This window comes from Phocoena sinus, chromosome 3, assembly GCF_008692025.1.
Source record: "Phocoena sinus isolate mPhoSin1 chromosome 3, mPhoSin1.pri, whole genome shotgun sequence".
In the NCBI taxonomy this organism is placed as follows: Eukaryota; Metazoa; Chordata; class Mammalia; order Artiodactyla; family Phocoenidae; genus Phocoena; species Phocoena sinus.
In genome coordinates, this window is record NC_045765.1 from 37,716,930 (window position 1) to 37,739,831 (window position 22,902).

General features: G+C 44.7%; 1 protein-coding gene across 6 annotated transcripts in view; it reads left to right on the top strand.

Annotated features, from left to right (window-relative positions):
• The window catches only part of EBF1 (EBF transcription factor 1), a 395,639-nt gene that overhangs the window by 370,033 nt on the left and 2,704 nt on the right, over positions 1 to 22,902 (top strand). For 3 of the 6 annotated variants that reach the window (XM_032628415.1, XM_032628416.1, XM_032628420.1), the window contains 5 exons: positions 8,907 to 8,972; positions 9,995 to 10,172; positions 10,843 to 11,022; positions 14,842 to 15,036; positions 15,387 to 15,455. In XM_032628415.1, coding sequence (XP_032484306.1) covers positions 8,907 to 8,972; positions 9,995 to 10,172; positions 10,843 to 11,022; positions 14,842 to 15,036; positions 15,387 to 15,454 — 687 coding nt within the window. In that variant the 3' untranslated portion in view covers position 15,455. The remainder of the gene's footprint in view (positions 1 to 8,906; positions 8,973 to 9,994; positions 10,173 to 10,842; positions 11,023 to 14,841; positions 15,037 to 15,386; positions 15,456 to 22,902) is intronic. The other 3 variants (XM_032628417.1, XM_032628418.1, XM_032628419.1) reach the window with 1 other exon arrangement.

Sequence of the window (22,902 nt, forward strand, 5' to 3'; positions counted from 1 at the left end):
CACATACAAACCTGGGAGATAATTCTCTTTCTCTTTAGCCCCAGAGTCATCGCTGTAGGGACTTTGTAATAACAGTTACTCCAATAGCTGAATTCCGGAACCTCCTTCAAGTTCTTTTAGCACTGAGCTCTTGACAAGGGGGGGACTAAGTTTAACCTTTGTATCACACCCCGTGTACAGGGGCTTTGAATATAATTACTCATTAGTTCAAGAAGAAGTCACAGGAGGAAACGGGGGCTCATTTCTCCTCCTAACCACCCAGCATCCTCCTCTTCAAGACCGAAGCCCTTAGAAACAGAGACACTAGGAGGCCTCTGGCCGTGCTTACTATTTTCAGCCTTGAGTAACACTTCAATTAACCACTGGAGTAATAAGAAGTGAGCCCCAGCAGTCTTGAGACAGTGGATTTTAATTGCAGTTATAGTCAGGACCATCAGTAAAGCCTTGGGAATCATCGTTTACAGATACCGTTCTTCTGGAGGTACACATCATAACTGATGATGTTCAACAATTTAAGAAACCAAAAGCAACTCTATTTTTGCCTTCCTTAGATATCGTTAAAGTCCAGTATAGTTCCAGCCTGCACATAGCACTTACTCAAGTTTAACTACATGTACTTGTCCAAAAATATAAATATACACATACATTTGTACACACACACACCAAACACATACACAGACATACAGGGACATACATACGACAATGAGTCTCTTTGTTCACTCAGTGGTCCTTTTCCTTTCAAACTAGATATTTATTGTCGTTTGCCCTAGGGAAAGGGAAGCCACAGCCAAAAGACAAAGAGAAACACAAGTGGTTAATTTCTGGCTTTTGTGTTTCTAAGAGCCCAGGCCTTGGCAACTTAAAAGCGTTTCAAGGGTAATTTTGACTCTAGGCAGTTTTTGTTTCATGTGCTGACTTTACAACCTAGCCCTGAAAAAGCCACCTCTGTCCACAGCCTTCTCTTTAAGCAGAGACTTTCATCCTGATCAGAAAGTCGATTTCCAAGGCCACTCAGCAGGATCTAACCCAGAGTGTTGGTCTTAAACCAGTACAATGAATTGGAATAAGAAGAGCCAGCCAGAGGTTACCAAGTTCAGCTCTGTACCTCCAAGCAGGTCATACTCACAAGGGTGCAGACACCATTTTTCACTGTATTTGTGCCGGGAAGCACCCCAGGCTCCCATTCACCAATTACCATGACACCATTTAGAAGAGAATGCCAGGAGACCAAAAAGAGGGGGAAAGCCATTGTCATCACTCTTCACAGGAATACCTGGCTTCACAATTTATACTTAACTGCTGACACTTGAAAAGTCAAACATTTTGGTGAAATGAATCAAGTGTAGTGTTTCTTTTATGAGATCCCCTTGCAGGAAAGGGAGGTTTCGCACCTCGTGGAGACCAAGCTTGGTTGGTTATCCATCATAGTAAAGTCAGCTGTCCTAGCCAGCTTCTCAGAGGTCACGCGATCGAATCAGCAGCTCTTACAACTATATTATTGCTTACGGAACAGTAATTGAGGCACCAGATCAAAATTACCTGGTCTAATAGGCAGTGAACAATTTTCAGTCAATAAAATTATAAGCCAAATCATTCATTTCATAACACTCTGGCTAATTTATTTGTTGACCTTTTAATATCCATAGCTCTTCAGTGGTATTAACTGCAACTCAGACAAAATCTCTTGTTCATTTCACTTTCATTGATTTTTTTTTTTTCTTTTTCCCATTGAGGCAATAACAGCTGCCTGAAAACAGCCTTTTCCTTTCCACTGTAAAAGTCAGTCATGTAAGTTAGCATGTCTTACGTTGATGTAGCTGCGTTAGCGTACAACCTACCTTAATTTCATGGGATTCAGAAGTCTTCCACGTTTGTAACAAAGGCAAAGCTTTTGGGCGCGTCTCCAGCCACGCGGCACGATGATACATAATCATATGTTTGAGAAGTAAGAGGGGTGTCATCTAATCTGAACACAAAATCAACTTTAAAATTAGAGGAGGTTCAGAAGCCCCCCCTTGAAGCCCCTGCATTTTCTTTAGACTAGAACACTTTCGATGCCTCTCGTGTGAATAGCAGTAGACCCTTTTAAAATATCTGATTCCTTTGTTTTGAATATTTCTGCAGATTTTGATTATGGTTTGAATTTTATTTTTCTTTAAAGACTGTGGGCAATGAGTGTGCACTAGAATGTTCGTTCAGTAAGCTTCAGCTGAAGCTTCTTCTATAATAAAATGCTATGGAGTCTTCAGAATGCAGGGCTGTAAAATATAATTGTTACACATTTGGCATTTTATGCCTCCCTAGAACTAACCACTTGCTACCTACACCTCATCTATGCTCCTCCTTTCCATTTCAATTTACTCTAAAGTGGTCCTTAGCCATAATGAGAATGCCCCTTTCAGCGGAAACATGTTTAATTATATCCATGCTAGATGAGAGTGACTCCTCTCGGTCATAGGGCTTCTGAGTAAAGCGTGTTTAAAGTGTGACAATAAAGGTTTCTAATGATCTGCGGTAAGCTCTATTTCGAGAAGTTCATATTACCAGAAGAAATGAAAAATTTAAGGAATGTCTCAGAGGATCGGAAGCTAAACAGTGCTCAAGTATTATTTTGGTTTGTTTTACTCCTTCCCTCACTGCCCTCATTCTATGATTTTTTAGGATGCAGAGTCTACCACTGTGGAATTTTCCATTTGGCTGAATAAACACAAAGGAAGTTGGGACATAAAACTACCCTCCACAGAAATGCCTCTCAGTCAACTAGTATTTATTGCATTGTACATCCAGCTCTACAGGAAATGGGCTGCCAGAAACTTCCAATCACTTTTTCAGCTTTTAGACTTTCCAATCAGTAGTTTCAGAAGCAAGTGGGGAAAGAGCTAGAATAGAAGTTAAAGGCTAGTAAGCTGAATATACTGTTTAAAATTTGGACCCAATAGTAAACTCCAACGTGAGGAGGTGAACGGATTCAGTGCTGATTTCAGTGCCGATAGGTGCTTATGGACTTTAAACCAGGAGTGATTTTGCCGGTCCTCTTCATTTTGTTTTGCTGATATTTGAACCCACTGTATCTTGAATCCCCTGATAGGGCAAAGTAGAGTGGTGATACATGGGCGACAGGGCAATGTGCAGTGACAGGAAAGTATTGTACTTCTTTCTCGGGAATCACCCAGGTCAACTTGACTTTGATAATTGACGTTTACGTTTAGCTTCTGTTTTCTTCTTCGTCCCTCAAAACATTATTTTCTAACTGAGGGAGCATAAAGCCAAGCACAGGTTGTCTTCCCAAATTACAGAAGCATCCCTGGGCTTGAATTTTATGAGGGAGTTCCCAGAGTCTCAAAATCTGATCCTGAGATTTGAAATTAATGTTGTGTTGGTAAACGGGTACCCATCTGGCTTTATGAGTTGGTCTACATGTGCTCTGAATGAGAGTTCAGGCCATCTCCCCCGCTCATCTGGGTTTGAATGACTCAAAACATGGAACTGGGTTTATAAACGGGCTCAGTATTGGATGGTTAGACAGCCTTCCCATTCTCTCTGGAAGGCTAGGTGGGCCCAGTGAATATGAAATTATTAGCAACACATTTGAGATCAGATGCTGCAGAGAAGATTCACATGGAAGGTGATTACTCCTCAGAGGGTTTATTGTCATGAAATGGAAGGAAAGGTGAATTAGCCATGTCTGCATATCAGACATGATATGCCTGGTCCCTAAGAGTGTGCAAATACCTAAGTATTTCTAAGAGCCTAGGAGTATAGTTAATAAAAGGCTGATGTACATCAAGACAAACCTCATGTTGTTAGCAGCCTGTAACTTGAGATAATGTCTGTACCCGACATGATTCATTATGTTAATCACAAAATTAAAATGTAAGTACAAGCCAGCAGGAGTGAAGGAGCAAATTCACATTAAAAAAAAAAAGTGGTATTAAAACACCCCCCAGTGATCAAGACTTGACCTTTGGGAATTTATATATTGGATTTAAAGGTCTAGAGCCAAATGGAGCACCAAATTTAAGTCTTCTGCTTTTATAAACTAGGCCAAATACATGACTCGGTCATTTCCTCATGTAAATTAAGCACGCGCTTTTAAAAATCAGTGATGATCTTAAATGAGCTCTTCAACAAGAATTTCTCAGGGGCTGTGGTTTGCTGAACATAGTGCTAGGGGCTTAGAGAAGGAGATTAAGACCTCAAAGAGCCTGTAGTCTGGTTGTGGAGATTGGAGACTCACACATTTAAGACCAGAGCAAAATGACCCCACAGTGTCCACTTCTGTGCGGTGCTGGGCGGTGCAGTCAGCACTATTTTTCAGAGGAATGAGAGAGGTTAGGAGCTGGGGTCTCAGTGAAGGTGGAATTAGTTCTGATAGGATAGTGTAATTATGAAGAGCTCAGGCTCTGACGTCTAACGGGCCTGAGATTGAATCCCTACTCAGCCATTCATTAGTTGTGTGACGTCAGGGCAAGTTGGCGGACCTCTCTGAGTCTCAGTTTCCTCGTCTGCCAAACGGCGATACGGAGCCTCACCACGAAGACTGAATGAGTTCATGTTTCCCTTTCCATAAACAACGGTTATGTTTTCCACTACTCTACCACCACCACCAGCACCACCTTCATCATCAGGCCCCTAGAGGATGGGAAGATATTGTAAATGGGCACAGACTGAAGCCAGCTTCCCAAATAAAGGCAAAATGAGTAAAGGTATGGAGATAGGAAGGAGCCCAACATGTTACTTCCAGGCTGGAGAGGACTAACTAGCCCAGAATAGAGGGCAGTTCTTCAGATGTTTAGGGAGAGGAGATTGGATAAAGAGGATAGGACCAGATGGTGGCGGAAGTCTTTTGCAATTCCCACAGAACGCCGTACCTTAATTCTGGGAAGACAGGGTGCCTTGAAAGGTGCTGGAGAGTAATATCGGTGTGTGACTGCTGGGACAAGAGAAAGTTCACAAATTATTTGCTAACTGATTGGGTTGCAACATATGAAGTAAAGCCAAATCTTCTCTCTGCATTTGTAGCCCATTCAGCACTTTCATTATAAAGGTTCCAAAACATAGTAAAACTTGTACCAATTATACTTGAACTGTTTCTCGAACCCCAGTCATCCTTGAATCTTCCTAGTGTTTCTACTAACTCTAAGCAGATTTAGTATGGTTCATCCATTTTTTTTTTCCTCTCCAGATCTCCATTCACATAATCATCAATCGATGGTCATAGGAAGGCAGGTAAAGACAGGTTTTAATTGAGAAAGGAAATAGGTCAGCAAAGAGTTGTTGCAGTTTTTAAGGAGTACACATTTTCTCTTTCTTTAAGAGAGAAGAAATCCAAAGCCATGAAAAGAAAAATAGTCTGACTCAGAATGTAGGTTGGAGAACAAGCAGTAGCTCTATAAGGAGACTCTGAGGCTTTTCACTATTTAGGGTACTGGTATTTGTCTTCTTAATTCCCCAATGGGATATGTATTTTTTTTTAATCCAAGGATAGGATTAATTATCTTGGAAGAGTCTAATCTCTACCCTCATGTTTTAAACCGCAAGCAGCGAGACGTTTTAAACATTATGAAAAGAAGAGAAAATCTCTCCTGACAAATAAATGCTTTGAAAAATTAGATATTAGTACTTGTCAAGTGCTCTCTCTTTTCAGAAATATTAAAATTGCATATTAGAATGGAAGGATCCTTACACGATGCTCCCTCCTAATGTCACAAAAAATAAGACTTTAGGAACAATTTCAGAGACAAAAGATTATATGAAACATCCAGCTTGTCCCCTTATGGGAAATTTCTCTCTTTAACATCCCAGGCTCAATCATTTCCTAATGTGAAATTACAGATTTTTCAAATTACCATATAAAACTGCAAAAAAATTACACTTGTGACCACCGAAGAGATAGCATATACTATCAGTTTGATTTTAAGAGGCATACATCTTTTATACTACCTGTCATTTTTATAATGCCTTTTACAAATTTAATCAATACATTTTAACATTCTATATACTTTAAGTGCAATATACAATAAATATTCAAGTTTCATCTTAAACATGCTTTAGCCTTTAAATTGTTAAAACTGCAGTGCCCTTTCAATCTACTTACATAATGTCATAAAATATACATTTCAAGGTAAATGAAGTCAGCTACTTCAATTTAGTCCCTCAAACTGGTAGTAAATGAGAGGTTAACACTATGGTGCCAAAACCATTATTGAGTAAATTTAGCACCTTGGACAGCTCTGTAAAATCTTTATTGCTTTCCTGACCTGCTCGTCATGTTCTGTCTGTGTGTTCAGTGGCTCTCAGCTCTGATTGAAAGGCAATATATTAGATCCCCAACACAAACACGCTTGGGGGCTAGTTCACTGGGAGCATAATGACATGGAGGTGAGAGCAATTTTCTGGTCACCAAAATCCAAGCACCTTGCAGGTCCGCTGCACTAACTCACAGAGGACCCAGAAATTTCCTTTCTCCTTCCCATTTGCAGAAATAACTAATGGAAGCTGAATCACATTGGCAAAGCTGAGCCAAAAGTGGACCCTCCCTTAAACCCCGTAGTTGATACCACGATGAAGGACATTTTAAAATAGGCGAGATATCATTTAAGGGAGTCACTTCCAGGACACAACATCAGATTCACGCACTGTCCTCAAGACTGCTGGTCTGAAGCAATGCTGGCTGCTGACCCACCTACGGTGGCAACGTGCCTAGTAGAAAGCATGTCCCGGCTCTTTGTATTGAAGGAGGCGGCAACTCTAGGAAGTGAGATTCACAAGCTTTATTTTCAGAGGATTGAATGGTGATGAGAGCTCTGGGTATTGAATAAGGAGAAAAAGGAACAAGTAGATTATGTTATTGAAAAATGTTATCACCAAAAATGTATCAGTTTAAAATATACAGCCTACACTGATAGTTGGAATTTTTCAGGCACAAAAACTTCAAAGATCTTGGAGTTTATTGTGGAGTTTACCTTCCCTCATCCCTGGTTCTGTGAAATTAATTAAAAGAAGAAACACTGCTCTAAATCCTCAGTGATACTGTTCCTGTTCCAAGATTGAAGTTTGCAAATGCAGTTTCTGACTGCACCTTATCTTGCTTTTGACAGAGACTTGTATTTTTTTTTCCCTGAAATGAAAAGAAAAATACCTTCTCTGCCAAGCCCAAACACTGGCATAAATATTTATTTGAAGAAATAAATGAATATAGACCCAGAGAAGTCAAATTTTGGTAAATAAACTAACCTGATCCTGTTTTGTTTTCATCTTTCCTAAGAGCCAGATAAAGCCGTGAGGTTTTAGTGGAGGCAGCACAAGCTGATTGGATCTGGGGATAGGGTTTACTGTGCCCATACCATAGTAAATTATTAACTGCTGTTGTCAGACAGCACTGCAAACAAACAGTGGTAGATTATCTTGTAGCTTGCGTTAAAAAAAAATAAAGAAATTATTTCAGATGTATTGATTCAAACCCCATTGATTATATAATGTTTTTCACTCCTTATACGAAAAATAACAGAACTGTTTTATAAATGGCGTCTAGCAGCTTAAGGCAAGCATAAATGTTTATTGAGAACTGAAAACCCCTCTATCTCATTTTTGAATTTAGGACATTATATATGTCACAAGTAGTTACTGCAGTATGACAACTATTTTATCTTATAGAGAATTTAAAATCGAAAAATGCTAATATGTATCTAAAAGCGTGTCATTTCAAGAGTTGTTCAAGAATTTCTGAAGAGGCTATGGTGACAGCAAAATGAATGCAATTATATCCCTATTTTCTGATCAGCGTCTGCAGTATGTGAAAATTGAACAGCACTGCTTCTCCATGCAGAAATCTATTGTGTAAAATGTTTAAAGTTAAACTTCTTTTTGAAACTTTACCCACAGCAAAAATAGTATAAACATATCTTCTTGCAAATCACTTCTGATAACCACACCACGCCTTCATGTTTGCTCCTCTGATAAACCTCCATTTTATTTGTATCTAGCTTAACTTTCCTTTTCACATTCCAGGATAAATGAATCTGCAGAAAATTAGGGCTGAATGAAGAGGGAACGATTTCTTGTGGTTAGAATGAAAAAGAATTACCACCACACACATTTTTGTAGAGTACCCTATATTATTAGAAACAAGCATGCTAGCTAAATATGGAAGCCCACCTAAATGAAAAGGAGACATTTTTTCTTCACCTGGAGTGAGCAGTGGAGCATGTATCTAGAAGGAGAATGAATGAGCAAATGGGGAAAATGACAAACAATACTGAAATAGCAAAGAATTGCTAGACGAGAAACAGACTCTGCCGGTCATGAAAATTGGTGCAGAGGGAGCTTCCAGGGGCAGGGAGAATTCTTTTGTGAGAACCTCTGACAAAACAGTGCATTGCCCCAGTAGATGGGTTTACTACATCGCCCCCTTATATCATGACTCTGCCGTGCAAGGGAGATAAACAAAAGAAGTTTAATGCTACATGCTTCTAGTTGCTGAAGATTGATTGGACATCTCTTGAAAATGACCTGTCTGATAAGGTCATGGTTCCTGGAATAAGCAGTTAAGTGCAAAATAAACACATCTTAGGGATTCATAACATGCACCAACTGACATCCATCACAGTAATCTAGTAAATGACCTCGCAATTGTATTCAGCAATAAACATATGAGTGCTTTATCGCGCTTATGGCACACTATTGAGTGATGTATTTTATCTTGCAGTACCAATGATGCTCACCTTTTGACTTGATTAAGTGTGTACGTGAATAGGGATACATTGGTGATTTAATGCCATTCGGGGGTTCTTTTAAAGCAGTGCGTTGGCAAAGGATGGCCAGAGGAAAGTGGTACGTGATGATGTGAAAAGATAATGACATCCTGCCTTCACTCAGAGGATTGTATCTGTTTTTCTCCCTGACAGGAAGTGATACTCAAAAGGGCTGCAGATCTGGTGGAAGCGCTGTATGGGATGCCACACAACAACCAGGTGAGCACAGTGGGTCTCGAACCTTCCACATTCAACCGAAGTGCCTGGAGTCCTTATTAGAATGAAAGAGTATGAAAAATACAAAAGCTCTTGCATGAGTTCAGTGTATAAGTCATTCGGACCTAACGGGTTGCAAGGCCATTCAAGTCTTCTCTGTCTCTTCTTTTGTAAATCTTTAACGCTTTTCTAAGGAATAATTTTTTCTTACGAGAAAAGGTACTTTATTTAAAAGGACTCTTCTGTGGGAATGTAGTTCATCACTGAAGAAGAGAGTCACCGGCGCTTGGTTTTATTCCTCTCAGGTTTTCAAGAAAGTTTAGGAGGAAAAGGGGGATTTAATTCTTCTCCTAAAAAGTATAATGAGGCCTGAATATTGTCTGCTTCTATTTCGTAGAGCAGCTCCATGTATCTGACTCAACTTGCTCAGGAAACTGAGTCTGAGAAATCCTCCTTCCTTGCTTGTGTCATTTGAATCAGTGTCCAAGGGACACAGTCCCATTAATACTCAGGGACACAGGTCATCATGTAAACTTGCCCTTAACTTCATCTGGGGAGATGAGTTGCAGGGTGTGTGTGTGTGTGTGTGAGTGAGATGAGTTGCAGGGTGTGTGTGTGTGTGTGTGTGTGTGTGTGTGTGTGTGTGAGACCCCAGAGTTCTCTGTGTTACCTGTGGGGAAGGAAAGCCCCAGGTTGCTGTCCTGTACTGCGAGGTAGTATAGAGGGGACTGGCTGAGTTAATGGGCTTTCAGAGTCCGACGAACAGGGTTATGCAGCCCAGCTCTCTCCTTAAATAGGTAAGTGTCCTGAAGTGAGGTCTTGGCCTCTCTGAGCCTCAGTTGCCCCATCCGTGGTATGGGCGTGACGATGATGAGACGGAACACACAGGTCGGTTGAGAGGGCTGCAGAAGGTAGTGCTGTTAACCACGGAAAGCCCTAAGCACGGCCTGTAGTCAACACTTGGAACGTGGTACTGCTGGGAATCTGACTGGGCAGCTAAGGGGGATGTTCCTGTTACTTTTCAGGAGATTATTCTGAAGAGAGCAGCTGACATCGCAGAGGCCCTGTACAGTGTCCCCCGCAACCACAGCCAGCTCCCGGCCCTCACTAACACCTCGGTCCACGCGGGAATGATGGGCGTGAATTCCTTCAGTGGACAACTGGCTGTGAATGTCTCCGAGGCGTCGCAGGCTACCAATCAGGGTCAGGAGCCCCACTCTTCCCCTCCCCGTTTCCCTGCCCCTTCCCAACCTCAAGCTACCCCACCCCCATTTATTTGGCACAAAACAGTGTTTATTTTTAAAAAGTCTTTTTTTCTTTTTTTCCCCCAAAAGGGGAGATTCCTAGTCTGTGTGTATGAGATATTACTGTAGAATTTTGGTTCTAGCCATCATGTCTGGTAATTTGGTGGAGGGGTAGAAAGAATGCATGCATTTAGTTACCTCACCATTTGACTTTTCACTGTAAACCATGAATGACAGATCACAAGGAGGGGTGGAACTAAAGTTCTGGAGGGGCCAAAGCACATCATCCTTGCCCAGGGAGTAGGAACCGGTTACCTCCAGGGTATTATGTCTCTTAGATTAGGATTTATTTCTGTTCCCAAATGATAAGTGATTGATAGGTCCTGCACTGCCACTTCTCACAGGCCCACTAAGTATCTATGATCTCCTGAGAAATGTGTCTTTTGCTCGCTTCCCATTTTAATCACGGAGCTAGCACCACCAATCCAGCCATGAATCACCTGGCCCCTTCCCTTCAGGATGCAGCGGTGGGGCAAGAAACAGAGACCTTCCTTTCCCCAAGCTTCTCAGACCCGCCACCCATCTGCCACCCACCCAACCTCATCCTTGGTTTTGCCCCCGCCCCTCAGGTTTCACCCGCAACTCAAGCAGCGTATCACCACATGGGTACGTGCCGAGCACCACCCCTCAGCAGACCAACTATAACTCGGTCACCACGAGCATGAATGGATACGGCACTGCCGCCATGTCCAATTTGGGCGGCTCCCCGACCTTCCTCAATGGCTCAGCTGCCAACTCGCCCTATGCCAGTAAGTAGAGATGTGTGTCCTGTGTTTCTGCACATTTTTGCTCTAAGAACTGGGCGTCGTGCTGTGTGGCCCACTGTGCAGGTCTCCCCAGTCCCCAGTCTGAGGGCCCCTGCCCCGCCAGGTGCAGGCCCAGGTGATGGGACCAAAGCCAGCACGGTCCCCGGCAGGAATCTCTGCCCTCCTTGCTCACCGTCCTCCCCATCTCCCTCACAGAACTCGGCTGCAACCAAAACAGCAGCGTGATGTCATTGCAGGAACCCAAGCTTCCAGTCAGATGGAGTTGGGTTTGACTCTTTCTTCTACCAGTTGCTGACTGGTGGCTGCGGGCAGGTTCCTCTCCCCTCTAAACCTCAGTTTTCTTTATCTATCTGTAAAATGGGGAAGGAACCAGTACCCGCTCCCAGACAGTTACTGTGAGACTTGGATAAAATAATGCACGTAATGAGCTCGTCCTGAGGCCTGGCCCATAGGAGATGCATTCAACAAATCTAGGTACTAATCATAATGACAGAATGATAATATTAAGTGGTGCTGGTAGTATAGCGTACTAACAAACAACTATCCAAACTTAAAATCTCTTTTTTTAGTGCTTGGAAAGTTTTTCCCCTTTGTGTTTGATATGTACAAAGAAAAAAACGAAAACTGAACAAATCAAAAAACACACTTTATTTTTTTCCAAAAATTTGACATGATGAAAAGAAATCACACACACACACACACAAGAAATTGTTCTTTGGTGTCTCGTCCCTGTCTTAAAGAAGCTTAGCTTAAAGGCTTTTTTTTGTGCAACGTTTAGATTGCATCTAAAGAACCTCAGGGAACTGGCATCTTTACATATAAAATGTCATAGGCTGTGTTTGCGCAATCTCTTTGTCGCCCTTTGAGGATCTTTACATAGAAAACCAAGTTCATCTTGGACAATGTGGGTGGCTCTTCCGGTGTATAAAATATGTAAACTCTTAGAATTTTGTGGGATGATAGCCGCTGTGTTGTTTGTTTGTTAAATGAAAGAATGGTCATGTTTTTAAAATGAGAGTCTCAGCTAAAAATACGGAAAAGGATGCTTTCTCTGATGATAGTGGAAATGTGGAGTGTGCTAGGCTGTTGAAAAAGGAAAGATCATTCTTGGCCTTTGTGAGAAGTTATTTCTGAAAGTAATACTTAGGGCCATTTACCTTCTTGGTGAATCTGTAGGCTCAGTGTGTCCTGTGTTTCTGCACATTTTTGCTAAATCTCTGTATTTCTTTATTTCTACTTGATCTGCTCGGAATCAGCAGCTTGTTGAACATTTAAAATTCCCCCTAATAATCTGCATCTATTACGTCTGTCTGCTTGATCATCAGTGTTTGGGGTCAGTTTCACATTAGATTTTGATTCGTCAAAAAATTGTTTCTCACAGATCTATCAATCATTTCAGTGTTCTCCCTTCTACTCAATCAGAAAATGTTTCAATCATGACCTGAAAATTAAAAGGTGGCGTTCTTAATTAAATCCATAACCTAATTGCTACGTGGTAGCAATTCAGTTGAGGGGCTTGGATTGCTCTGTCTTCCCAAGCCCTTGCAGACACCCAGCGACTTGAGCCTGAGATTACATCCGTCAGACTACGAAACTTCGAACATTTAATTTCCATTAATTGATTTCCTCAGTGCTCACAAATATAGTATTAAATTCTCAAATAGGCTCTCAGATGGGACAGTTTTATCTGCATAAATGCAAATAAAACAATAAACACAAAGCCCAGCTGATTTGAATTTTTGTCTCCATAATATTTAATTATTCATAAACCACTCATGTTGAAAAATTCCAAACAGAATAAAAAATAAAATAAGACATTCCACTGGTGAACACACTTTCTGGTATAGTGGCTGATATCTAATAATGTTATAACAAATGGAACTGCTTGACTATATTTCACCCCTTCCTCTGTTAACGCCCCCTCCCCAAACTCCCCACCTCTAAATACACATAATGATCGCATTTGCCAAGGAGATTAATTGCCTTCCTCAGTGAACCAGCAGGATTTCAAGTCTACGAATATTTAAAAATCAAACCTCCAGTGCAGGAGTTTTGCAATTTAAATGGGTGTTATTATTGAGCGTATTTTCACATTCACAAATCCTCAGAGATGTATAAAAATGCTGGTCTCATTAAAAGAAAAAGTCCAGTTTAGAAAATGTTTGTGAAAACTCTGATGATGGCGGCTCTGTGTTCTGCCCCGTAGAGCATCCAGTGCGTCTGGATTGTGTAGTGCTGAGGGCTGGTTACAAGGGGTCATTTCCCCTACCCCCCACCACCCCGATTTGATAACCACTTCCCTACCTTTCCAAAGCCAGCAGGCCGAGGCGGAGGCCACCTAACTGGCAATTTGGATGCTGGTGTGCTCATGGGAAGGGGCCTGTCCGATGGCAATCTGTTTGCTTAGCAGGGTAGCCCAGTAGAAAGAGCACTGCATTTGGGTTTGCTTCCTGGCCTCACCTTCCAGCTACTGGCCCTGGGGCAAGTCACTGGACTATTTTCTGAGTCTCAGCTCGCTGGGTTTGCTCAGGTGTCAAAAGGATGTAATAGGTCCCAATTTAAGCTGGCTTGGCCAATGCCATGGATGAAAAAGATGTGAAGATTCTTGCAGGTGATAAAGCAATATATAAGGTTTATGACATAATGTGAAAAATAATACAGTGAAGGAGGAGGTGCCTAGAATTTGAACGAAGTGCCTGAAAATCATCAGACAGGATTCATACTTTTTCCCAGGAGACGGAGGAAATGGAAGGTGAGTGTGTGATGGCACCAGTCCTGAGTGTAGAGGGCTTTCGTGTGCTCAAAATCTGTCTCCTAAAGTGACCTGAGATTATTAGCAACTATCAAAAGATAGTTGGCAAAAGAAAGGCCAGGCACAAGAAAGGCCAGGCAGAGAGGACTGTGGTTGGTGGAGAACGTGCACCGCCCAAACTCTTTCGTATCCCCAAGCAGCTAGGTTTTCTCTCTCTCTGAACTGCCAAAGGTCTCCTCCTATCATTGCTAATTCACGTCCCCACCACTCCCAGACTGTGAGTATTTACATAAGGCTCCGATCCTGCTGCTTATTGGTTCACACTCATCTCTGTACAGCTCCGCGGGGCATAGAGAGAATTTGAAACTTTGACTTGTAGTCCTGCGTTAGTCACACGTGTTGCACGTGGCAGACTGTTTACCCGCCTGGCTTCCGACCTACCTCTGTCTGTCTTGTGGAGCAGGAAGATACAGTCATATCCTTCAGGAAGCTGTAGCTCCATGGGGAGACAGGCGACACACACACACACCACCATCTGCCAGTGCCTTAAGCTGGAATCCTGGTGTTGCCTTCAACTCACTCTTCTTCCTCACACCTCTCCTTCCACTGGTGACCACACTCTCTCAGGTTGGCTTCCTCCTGTCTCTTGTATCCCCAGACCCTTTGCTAGAACCTTAGTTTAGGCCCTACCTGCAGTGCTTCCCCTGACACCTCCTCCACGAAGCCTTCTTTGGTCTCCCTTCCCTGCCTCCCCAGAGTTGGCCATACTCACCTTTGAGGCTATCATGTGGTACTCGACCCCTTATAAGAGCGCTCTTGTTTCCTGGCTTGGGGTGCTCTAGCACGCTGCCTGGTACATAGTCGGCCTACAACAAAAGGAAACACATGCCGAGTACCAAATGATGAGAGCAGACAAGACCCTCAGAGTTCAGGGAAGGCTCCTGCTAGAAGGGCGGCCTGAGAAGGATGGGTGTCAGGGTCGGAGCTGAGCCGCCTTGTGTCAGGACACCAGGAGAGGCACTGATTTCTCTTTTCCCATTGCCCCTTAGTCGTGCCATCCAGCCCCACCATGGCCTCCTCCACAAGCCTCCCCTCCAACTGCAGCAGCTCCTCCGGCATCTTCTCCTTCTCACCAGCCAACATGGTCTCAGCCGTGAAACAGAAGAGTGCTTTTGCGCCTGTGGTCAGACCCCAGACCTCCCCACCTCCCACCTGCACCAGCACCAACGGGAACAGCCTGCAAGGTAAGCCCCAGGCCCCACCCGGGCCAACCAGACGCCCTGACTCACCTTCCCAGGGCCTGAAGCAGATGCGCCACTGCTGCGAGGGGATCGGCCTTGGGCCTGCCTGCTTCTGTCCACCCTCATCTATTCTGTTCCTTTGTGTTCGCCCTCGTAGGCCCTGGTCCCTGACGCGCCCCCCCATTCCCGCCCCCCGTCCCCGGCATCCCTCCTCTGCTGGAGTTGCCTGAGCAGTTCTCTTTCCAACTCCAGCAATTCTGCTCAGGCCTGGGGTTTGCTTGAGAATACTGTTTCCACTTACTAATGCCGTCGTTTCTCTTTCCTCTCTCATTCCCTGTGGTCGCCATAATCAGATCAGTCTTTTGTGGACTCTAGCAAGTTCTCCACTGCAGGGTCTCTCCCGGGACTGGCCTTCTCCTGAAGTAGGTTCCCTTCCTGTTGCCTGTGTCAGCATGCACATTTGGTGGGGCTGATAATGGGGAGGGGGTGAGTTGGCCAAGCCAGAGCCCTGAGGTTACAGCATCTTAGACCAAGGACCCAAGACTTACTGCTGGGAACCAGAAACCCCGAAGTGCTACTAGAGGACTCTGGTTCATATCAAAACTGTTCGATTTCCTCCCCCTCATGGAATATGGAAAATAACAGAGTAACCAAATTTGAGGTGACCTTTCTATTCACTGAGAAGAAACCCAACCTTTTAAAATGGGTCCCACCATTTCTTACACTTTTCTTACTGGCACTGAGTTGTGGTGTTGACCTGCATGACCTCCCTCCTTCCCCACAGTGGGATCGTGTGATCAGCACTCAGAGCCCCTACCTTAGAGACGAGAAAGCGAAAGGTTAGCGAGGTTATGGAATGGCTTGACTTCCGACAGGGGTGGGTGGCAGAGGCTGGCTTCAAACTCAGGCTCAAGAGTTCACCTCCTCCCTCCAGCTTCCAAGCACTTTACTGCTCAGAGGGGGTAAACGAGACGTATCCAGGATTCGTAAGGCAGCTGGCAGGGAAGTAAGATCAATAACATCATCAGTGCCATTCCTTGAGCACTGACCAGTGCTAAGCACTGAGCCTGCTTTATCCTATTTAATCCTCACAACTTCCTGATGAAACATGAGGACGATTATGATCTCCACTGTACAGAGGATAAAACTGAGGCATAAGGAGAGAAAACATCTGCCCATAGGCATAGCCAGAAACAGTGGGGATGAATAGAAACCCTCAGGGTCTACGCCCTAACCCTTAGCCTACCCAGTGCCCCACGGAGCCTTCCTTCGCAGCCGGCTTGCCCATCTTCACTGGTGGAGGTGAGTCATGGAGGTCGAGAGGGGTCAGGGGGGCAGCCCTGTTTCTTACATCTCTATCTATTTATACTTCTATACACGTACTCTGTACAGGACACTTTACACTGATGTAAACTTACATCCATTCTCTTGAAGACCCTATGAGGTTGGTACTACTCCCATTATATAGATGAGGAAGTCAAGGGCCCGTTTGCTCAAGGTCACATATCTAGTAATGGTGGAGGCCAAACTGAACCCCATCTGTGTGACTCCTGAGCCTGAGCTCCTGCTTCCTTTTCTGACTCCATAAGGGCTCAGCAAGGCACTCCTCAGAGACCTGCTGGCCAGTCTGCCCGGCACAGCCAAGGTCAGTGCCCCTGCCCCCTCCCTGAAATATATACATACACTGGCAAAGCTATCTTCTTAGAGGGAAAAGGGAGATAATCGGACTGTGGAACGACATTTCAGGCAATATTCCTTGTGATAGGAAATGCCCACCCCACAAAGGGGAGACACCCATTCCCGCAAGTCTCTCTTTCCGCTGAAAATAATGCTTTGGCACGCACAGTACACCTCCAGCTGGCAAACTGAGGATATAATGCTTAAGCGAACGTAACTTATAATGGGTTTAAGTAAGGATAAAACCCATGGAAAGCAGAAATCTACCATTCTTGAACTGCCAATGACAATGCTTGTTAAACACAGACTTGACGTCAGGAAGAAGGTATAACGGGGTTTGTAATCCGCCGTGGAGGGCTGGCGCTTGAGAAGAAAAGGCCCACGGCTCTTGCAGGGTCACAGCTGTATCACTGGCCACCGGTGACTGAAGTGGGCAGCCGTTCTGTGAGGCCGAGTGTCTTTTCATGCCATGTGGGCCAAGGAGGGAGCAGGAAGGGACTGAAAGTAGGGACTCAGCTTGAGTTTTAGAACCTCCTGGATCTAGGGAACTTCTGGTGGTGTGTGTGTGTGTGTGTGTATGCTTAAGTAATGATGAAATGGCATCAAGACAGGGACACATAGAAAGTTTGTGCATTTGTCACCCCCAGGGCATTTCTAACCCATGTCTGCACAGATTCCGAAAGTACAGAGACTGCTCCCCGCTTCTGATCAGCAGCTGAGTCTCCATCACGTTTCTAATGCACAGCTCACAGCTGGGAGGGTTTAGGGTGTGACTCAGGGACATGCTTTGTGCTGCATTTGCTATTGTGGATGACACTGCCCTTTCCTTCTAGTTGAGCATGTGTCCTGGAGATGCTTTCTGGTGGTTTTTGGTTTTCCAATACTGTCATGTATCAAACGTCCCTAGTTTGGGGGAGGTGGCAGCAGAGGAGGAATGAGTTGAGAAATTAAAGTCACGTTCACTGATACCACCTTGGAAGCTGTCCTCCCTCCTGCCCACTCCACTCTTCACCATCCACTCGCCAGGCAGGGCCCACACACCTGGGATCACACGTCTGTCCTCTGCGCGCTGTCCCTGCGGACATGGGTGTGATGCATCACTGTTTTCAGGGAGCTCTTGCCTTGGAGTCTCCCCTGAGAAAAGTGACATTCTGACTGGAGGCTGCTAGACCCATAACTAAAGAATTACTTCATCTTCAGCTGTCTAAATTCCACTTCTATTTAAAAAAAAAAAAAAGAAAGAAGAAAGAAGGAAGAAAGAGGTGGGTTATAGAATCGAGGGTGAGAATCTCTGAAGTGTTGCAGCCCTCCTCCTTTGCATTGTTACAGTGACACCTGCTTCATTTGGACCCACCTCGTTCAGAATCGTGATCATTAAGACAGGGCAGGTGACGAAGGAAGAGTTGGTTAAGCAAACTGACCACATAAACAAGATTAGAGGTGACACATTTAGGTTGTTTTAAGTGTTTTAAAGGTCTTTTCACCTCCAGCTACCACTCTTAATTGTCCATCGTTCTTTTTTTTTTTTAAGCCAGCTCCTTAGAGGCCCTTTTCGCTACCAGCCCTTTCTCAGCCTCCTCTGGTGACAGCACTCACGTTTATTCCCCAACAGATACGCACTGTGGTCTCACATGATGGTGATGACAATGGTCACAGCCACTGACGTGGGAGGGAGGGCTTCTTCCCAGCCTGGCTTTTTCACTGTCTCATGTGTTCCTCCCAACCAGTCTTAGATATAGGCTGTCTACTGTCCCCATTGTACAGATGCAGAAACTGAGACAAAGCCAAGCTGGCTCATCCAGAGTTACGCAGCTAGCACATAGCGGGAGCTTGGGGTTAAATCCCAGGCCGACCGACTACTGTATCAGCCCCTGTGCTAAATGAAATGGTCATAGTCAAGCCACTGGGCTAGGACCATGTGGACCAGAAAATGCTGACCTTAAAAGCTTTTCCTGTGTTAGGGGAAACATGACACCAGGGGAAAGAAAGCAGATCTGTCTGGGAGAGGCTGGATGCCCAGCTGTGGAAGTTCAGAGGAGGGAAAGATTAGGGAGAGTTCAGAGCAGCCTAGTGGAGAAGGGTGCCTTTGAACTGGACCTTGGGTGAAGGTCAAGTAGGATTTGGGTCCAGGGAGATGGGGGAGGAGCATTTCAGGCAGAAGGATCAAGGACAACCTGAGCCAGAGTCATGTGTTGGGGGCTGTGCACCCTTCTGCAGCACAGGCACCAAGGAGCAGGGAGAAGCTTGAACAGGAAGTCCTTACCTGGGAGTCAGAAGTTCCATTCTTTACTGATACTTTAAAATTCACAGTTTCTACTTGTGATTCCAACTGGTTTTCTCTCCCAGGTAGCTAATACCTTTGACGATTTACGATTCGTCTGAGAAATTTTTTAGGACAAAGCAACTCTATCTCAGTACTTCTGGGGTCCCATAGATGTTCTGTTAAAAAAAAAAAAGAAAAAGAAAATGTTATGGTCCAACAAACCTAGAAGTTGGTGTTTACTGCATCACTGTCTTGGAGTCACGATGCACGTATGTTTAACTAAAGGCTCTGAGACACCCCGCGGTTCGCCGTTAAAGAAAAAGAGAGTCTCCCATTCTGTTCTCTGCACTTCTTTGCCCACAGAACACTTTTCCGAATGTTAACACCAGTGAACATCCCATGAAACACTTGGGAAATTCAGACATATTTTGAATTTAAAGATAAAAACACAGAGAAATCTCCTTCCGTTCTTACGTAGATAATGTCACTGATCAATCCTGATCTTAGAGTCCCCAAGTGTGTCTGTTTTCAGAGCCCAGAGACCTGAGTCACTTCGTACGCTCAGCTGTTGTCCTGGAGACATCCTTTCCCTTCTCCTAAAGATGTGCCCCTACAGCATGGATTCTCTGCAATTTCAGGCCTCAAAGGACTTCACTAATCAAGAGACAGGCAGCCCCAAGAATGCTGTCACCATGCCCTTGGACCTGTCCCCAGTGTGGGGAGTTGAAACCCCAACCATGTCCCAGACAGTCTCCGCAGCGAAGAATTAAAAACAAAAAGGCCAGAGTGATTTTACAAAAATTGTCCGCACCCTGTGCTTTCTCTCCCCACCTCCCTGAAGCGCAGGCTGGCCGGCCTCACCCAGCTATCTGCAGCCTGGTAGCGAATCTCCTGGAATTGTCTTTCGCTCCACGCACATGTTCCGTTTGTGCAAGCTCTCCCCCCCCATTCTGTTCCTGATTAGCTCCTCATTCTTTCTTACACATGTGGTGGTTCAAGGAAGACCACATTCCACCCTCTCGCTCCAAACTCTCCCAGCTCGGCAAAACTTTCCGTTTTGTCTTTGTTCTTATCACACTGAAAAATGCACTGCCTCTCAAGCCAGTAGTTTTCTGCGCTCTGGTCAGGGCACGTGCTCACCCAGCAGCCAGGGGAATGGCAGAGCCTCCTCCGTCTCGTGATGTCTTTGGCACATGTTACTGAGACTGTCGTGTCCTCATGGAAATCTTCACGGGCCCTACTGGGCCAAGTGCGTGTGCCAGTGGCATTTCTGGAACATTCTAAGCCTGAAACACCCATCCCTCTCACCCATGTAAGTAATCTTGGGGATGACAGCACGGATACAAGAAAAACAGCTTCTAACATTCCGGGAGCTTCCCTGTAGTCGTGCAATGAGGTTTCTTTATTAAACGGCCGCTTTAGAGGTGCCTAGATTCAGAGGCCACAAAGGGAGCTCCTTTCCCAAAATTTACTCATCAGTGAGGGTTTCTGCGTCTGGAGTTTAGGAAGTGACGGATGAGATTTAGGGAGCTGTAACCCCTGATATTATTTGCAAAAACTCTGGGTGTAAGTACCTCTGGGGCTTCTTATGGAGAGAGGTTCCCTGGCTTTTGTTAGACCCCCAGAGGAATCTGAAGGCCAGCGAAGCAAAGGTAGGAAACTGCGGGCAGACCACAGCCAGCCCTAGATACCCCCAGATATGTACGTTTGTTCACTTGGTTTTAATTTTAACTTTTTGCTAACACATATAGACGGGGCTATTTTATCTTTTAAAAAAATCCACCTGCCCACCTTCTCGAGAAGTAATTGGAAAGCTGGGTGGCTGTGAGCAGGCATTCCCGCACGGCAGCACCGGGGCAGCATTTAGAGTGCCACCCACCCTACAGACCTCAGTCTGCACGGAGGGGACCTTGCTCACCTCATGATCCCAGCCTGGGCTCTCAAGGTGCTGGAGGTTTTGACTCCTGTGTTCCAGACTAAGAAGCAGTCATCTGTGGACTCGCAGCACATCACTTAGCTTTGCTTTATAGCTTTTAATGTGGCCCTAACAGAAGTTTAATCTAATTGATCTAACATACTATTCAGGTAGCAGAACACTGAGTAGCTCTTTTTTTTAAAAAATTCTGGTCATCTAGAATTAAAAAAAAAAAAAAAAATCCTGATGTTTTTAGGGCCCAGCTGATACATTCTGGCTGGGTCCACTGACGAAATAGCAGGAAGTTGGTCAGTTTTCTACTTTGCTTTGTATCATATTGACGCTGCCTGATGTATGCTGCAGGAGACTGCCCTTTAATGCCAGGCACACACAGCAGATTTTGGCGGAAGGCATAAGGACACACGCTTATTTTGCCAGAGGGTTAGAACTCCCACGGAAAGCCCTGCCTTTAGTAAAGGTGCCTGGACGCACCTCCAGCCTGGAGGTAAAAGATCCTTAGGGAGGCAGGACCACGCTGAGCTGTCACACTGCAAAGACCCTCTTGCTCCCGCTACCTCCCCCTTGCTTTTGGAGCTACAGCATCTTGAATTCTCAAGGCTTGGATTGAAATACCCAGCTCCCATTTCAGTCAAATCCAGGGGCTCACTTGAATCTTAAGGGGACTGCAATCTCCAGTGGATCCCAAACCTTTGGGGGTTTAAGTTGGTCTGGCATTTGGCAAGTGACACTTCCTGTTTCTAAGAAAAATGGCTTATGATGGCTTACAAAAAAGACTCCAGGAGCTTTTGGACTGCGAAACGGGCTCTTGCAAAACAACATGTGGATGATTTACGTGTAATGAATCAGAAACATGTGGATTAAATTTCCTTGTGAATACAGATGGGTTTAAAAATTAACGGAAAAAGTGTTTGGCAAAATACTTTTTTTAAAAAATGGAATTGAAAATGCCAGGGCTGGGGTAGGGGAAGCAGAGGAACGTGGGGCGCACAGGGCTCACAGCCTCACCTGGCCTTCCGACGTCTACTGCAGGATTTGTGGTAGTTGGGGCTCGCTTACAGACAAAGGCACATTCTCGCAGACATGAGAGTTGGGAAATTTACAGGGTCACTTCTAGATGCAGTCGACCACTGACAAGCACATTCATTTAAATTTAGAATTGCCAACAAAAAGAAAGCAATGACTTCCTCTCTGCCTGACAGGATGTTAAGCCGTCACTGGGAGCCAAAGATGGCTGCCTCTTGCTTCTAACGTAAGCATCGGCTCTCATCTCCACATACTTCAAGTTGCCATCCGGAACTCTGCACTCATCCCTTTATTCCTCATACCCATCCTGTGAAGTGTTCCATATCGGATGGTACCTAGTTCATACGAGGAAACACAAGCCCGGAGAAATTAAGCAGTTCGCACACGGTCCACACAGCTAATTTAGCGGCAGAAGTTAAAAATAACAGCAGCCCACCTCTATTAACTAGGAGCTGATCCGGGCTAAGCACTTCGCACTGGTTGTTTCATTTAAATCTCCAACAACCCTAACAATATCACGGCCCTTGCAAATACTGATACGCTGCATTTCTAGCTGAGGAGGCAGAGAGGTGCAAGGAGACAAGCAACTAGCTCGTCGGGGGTGGGGGGGGGGGGACATACCCAGCAGGCAGAAAAGCCAGGGGTGGAACGCTGTCAGATTCCATGCTTTTCTAAATACAGCTGTGTGTGGGTTCCTACACACGGCTTTGCAAGAGTTTTGGATTATCCCATACAGCCTTCCCTTTGCCTAGGATCTCTCTTTAGCTTCCCTAGGCTACAGTTTTCTACGGACAACGGTCAGACCATTCCAGAAACCCTGAGTGAAGCAGTGGCATAGAAGACATTCTGCGTCCGCATCCTCCAGTGAACAACGCTTTCTGGAGCCAGTATCCACTTCTCCCAGGCCTGAGGACCTAAATGGAGTCACTCAGATCACTCTCTCTGAGGCTCTGAGCCTCCGTCCTCATGC